The sequence below is a fragment of the Eimeria mitis genome, genomic scaffold (assembly GCF_000499745.2).
Source record: "Eimeria mitis Houghton genomic scaffold, Emh_scaff2975, whole genome shotgun sequence".
NCBI lineage: Eukaryota > Apicomplexa > Conoidasida > Eucoccidiorida > Eimeriidae > Eimeria > Eimeria mitis.
Genome location: NW_013571317.1, coordinates 851 through 2,858, shown reverse-complemented (window position 1 = coordinate 2,858; position 2,008 = coordinate 851). Strand labels below are relative to the sequence as shown.

The following is a 2,008-nucleotide window of genomic DNA, read 5'->3' as shown; positions in this document are numbered from 1 at the left end:
TCTCAATCTATTTCTTTTTTTTTTTTTTTTTTTGGTTTTAGTTTCGTTTTCCTCATATCCTACATATAACCACAGAAAACACGGCTTTCTGTATTCCCCCTAAACGATGAAGTCGTCATGCGATGCGGCGTTGTTTATACTTGAATATTAAAACAAAAGTAATATTTGTTTCTGAATGTTGCTATTGAACAAGAAATACCTTTCTTATGAGGGCTGCAGCAGAAGATCACAAAGAAAAACACCAAAGATGAAAAAGTATATATACGCGGTAGGTAAGAAGACAGTCTAGGGTAGACTGGCATAGAAAGGTGCATCAAATCAACTACTTTATATAGAATATAAAACATAAAAATAAGTAAAAGAAGTGAAAAAAAAAGAAATTCTTCATACAAATCAACAGAACAAATACAACACGCACACTACATGAGAACTGCAAGACTGGCGGCTCCAGCAGTTACTGCTGAGTTTGTACGCCACACACGTGTACAAATCCTAAATAATTTCTCGTATAAAGACTTAAATATACATTTAAACAAATATAATATTCTGAAAAAGGAAGAAAACCATATATATATATATGCTTAGTTGCATGCTCGGGCTGGGGGAGAGCGGCCTGGGCTGCCGCTGGCGGCAGCACAAGCAGCTCTATTTCTGCTGTATATTTGTAAACTTTGTTTGTTTCATATCAGGTGTTTGAGCCAACCTTTTCTATTAGCCGGGGTCTAACTCCTATAGCTTTCTCTTACTACTGCAGCAGCAGCCCCCCCGTGTCACTGCAGCAGCAGAACATAGGAGAGCTGGACGAGCAGCAGCTCTACGCTAGCTGCGTATACACCTCAACTCAGGGCATGCAGTGGGCTGAGCAACGGGGCTGCATGAACGTGCGGCGCCGTCTGAGAGTTGCACATCGAGCTCAGTCTTTCTTCTCTCCTGTTTCTCTGGGGTTGCAGCAGCAGCAGCTGCTGCATCAGCTGTTGTTGTCGTTGTTGTTGCTGCTGCTGCTGCTCTATTGAGTAACAACAAAAGGTACAGGTGTTTGCTGCTGCTTATAGAATATCAACAGGCACTGAACGGGGGCCCCGCTGGGCATGGAGCCGCCCCAAGCTTCGGGGGCTGAGTCCCCCGCCTCACCGCCCGTAGAAGCTGCTGCAGGTGTTGCTGCAGCAGCAGGCGGTGCAGCAGGCACAGCAGCAAGTGCTGCAGCAGCTCCTCCCCAGGAAGACCCAGCAGCAGCAGCAGCAGCAGGATCAGCAGCAGCAGGATCAGGAGCAGCAGGAACAGCAGCAGCAGCAGCAGCAGCAAGGGGGGGGGGAGATGCAGCACAACAAAAAGAAATAAGAGAAGATAGATTTCTTCAGGCTACATTGCGGGTCCGAGCAAATGCTGGGTTTCTTCCTAATTGTCTTTTTCTACCAAACGCGGCAGAAGAGTGCAAAAGAGAAGGCCTGGAGCCCAGGTGTACATACACCCCAAACCCTATACCAGCAGAAACAGACAATAATAAATATAAATATATTATAAATATAAACAAACGCATATCTAAACAAACAAAAACAAGAAAAAATAAACACAAAGTTTTTATTTGCTGCTGTTTCGTCTCCGAGCAGCTGCAGCTGCGGTTCTCCCCTCTTTCTGTATTTACCAAAACCAAGGGTTTAGGGTTTAGGGTTTAGGGTTTAGGGTTTAGGGTTTAGGGTTTGTGTGCATGCAGGCTGCGGCTGGAGATGCTGCAAGAAATTTTAATAGAGCAGACACAAATTCTTTGGCAGCAAAAAACACAAAACCTCTTCAGAGCAAACGCAGAGGCTTTTCGTAGACTTTCGGATGAAACTTACACCAAGTATACTCTCCTGCTGCTGCTGCTGCTGCTGCTGCTCCTGCTGCTGCTGCTGCTGCTGCTGCTGCTGCTGCTGATGATGATGATGATGATGGTGGTGGTGGCGGTGGTGGTGGTGCTGGTGCTGCTGCTGTCTGGTGGCTGTGCTTGTGGTGGTGGAGGTGGTGCTGC

General features: G+C 46.2%; 2 protein-coding genes across 2 annotated transcripts in view; one reads left to right on the top strand and one right to left on the bottom strand.

Moving 5' to 3' along the window:
* Positions 1-175: 175 nt before the first annotated feature.
* EMH_0060940 (uncharacterized protein) lies at positions 176-1,338 on the top strand (the record flags this gene model as incomplete). Its single annotated transcript, XM_013497842.1, has 3 exons — positions 176-268; positions 690-881; positions 1,141-1,338. The coding sequence occupies 3 exons, from the start codon at positions 176-178 to the stop codon at positions 1,336-1,338; spliced, it is 483 nt and encodes a 160-aa protein (XP_013353296.1).
* Positions 1,339-1,739: 401 nt separating this feature from the next.
* The window catches only part of EMH_0060930 (uncharacterized protein), a gene marked incomplete at both ends in the record, with an annotated part of 1,042 nt that continues 773 nt past the window's right edge, over positions 1,740-2,008 (bottom strand). Inside the window, one exon of the mRNA XM_013497841.1 lies at positions 1,740-2,008. Within this exon, the coding sequence (XP_013353295.1) occupies positions 1,740-2,008 (269 nt within the window).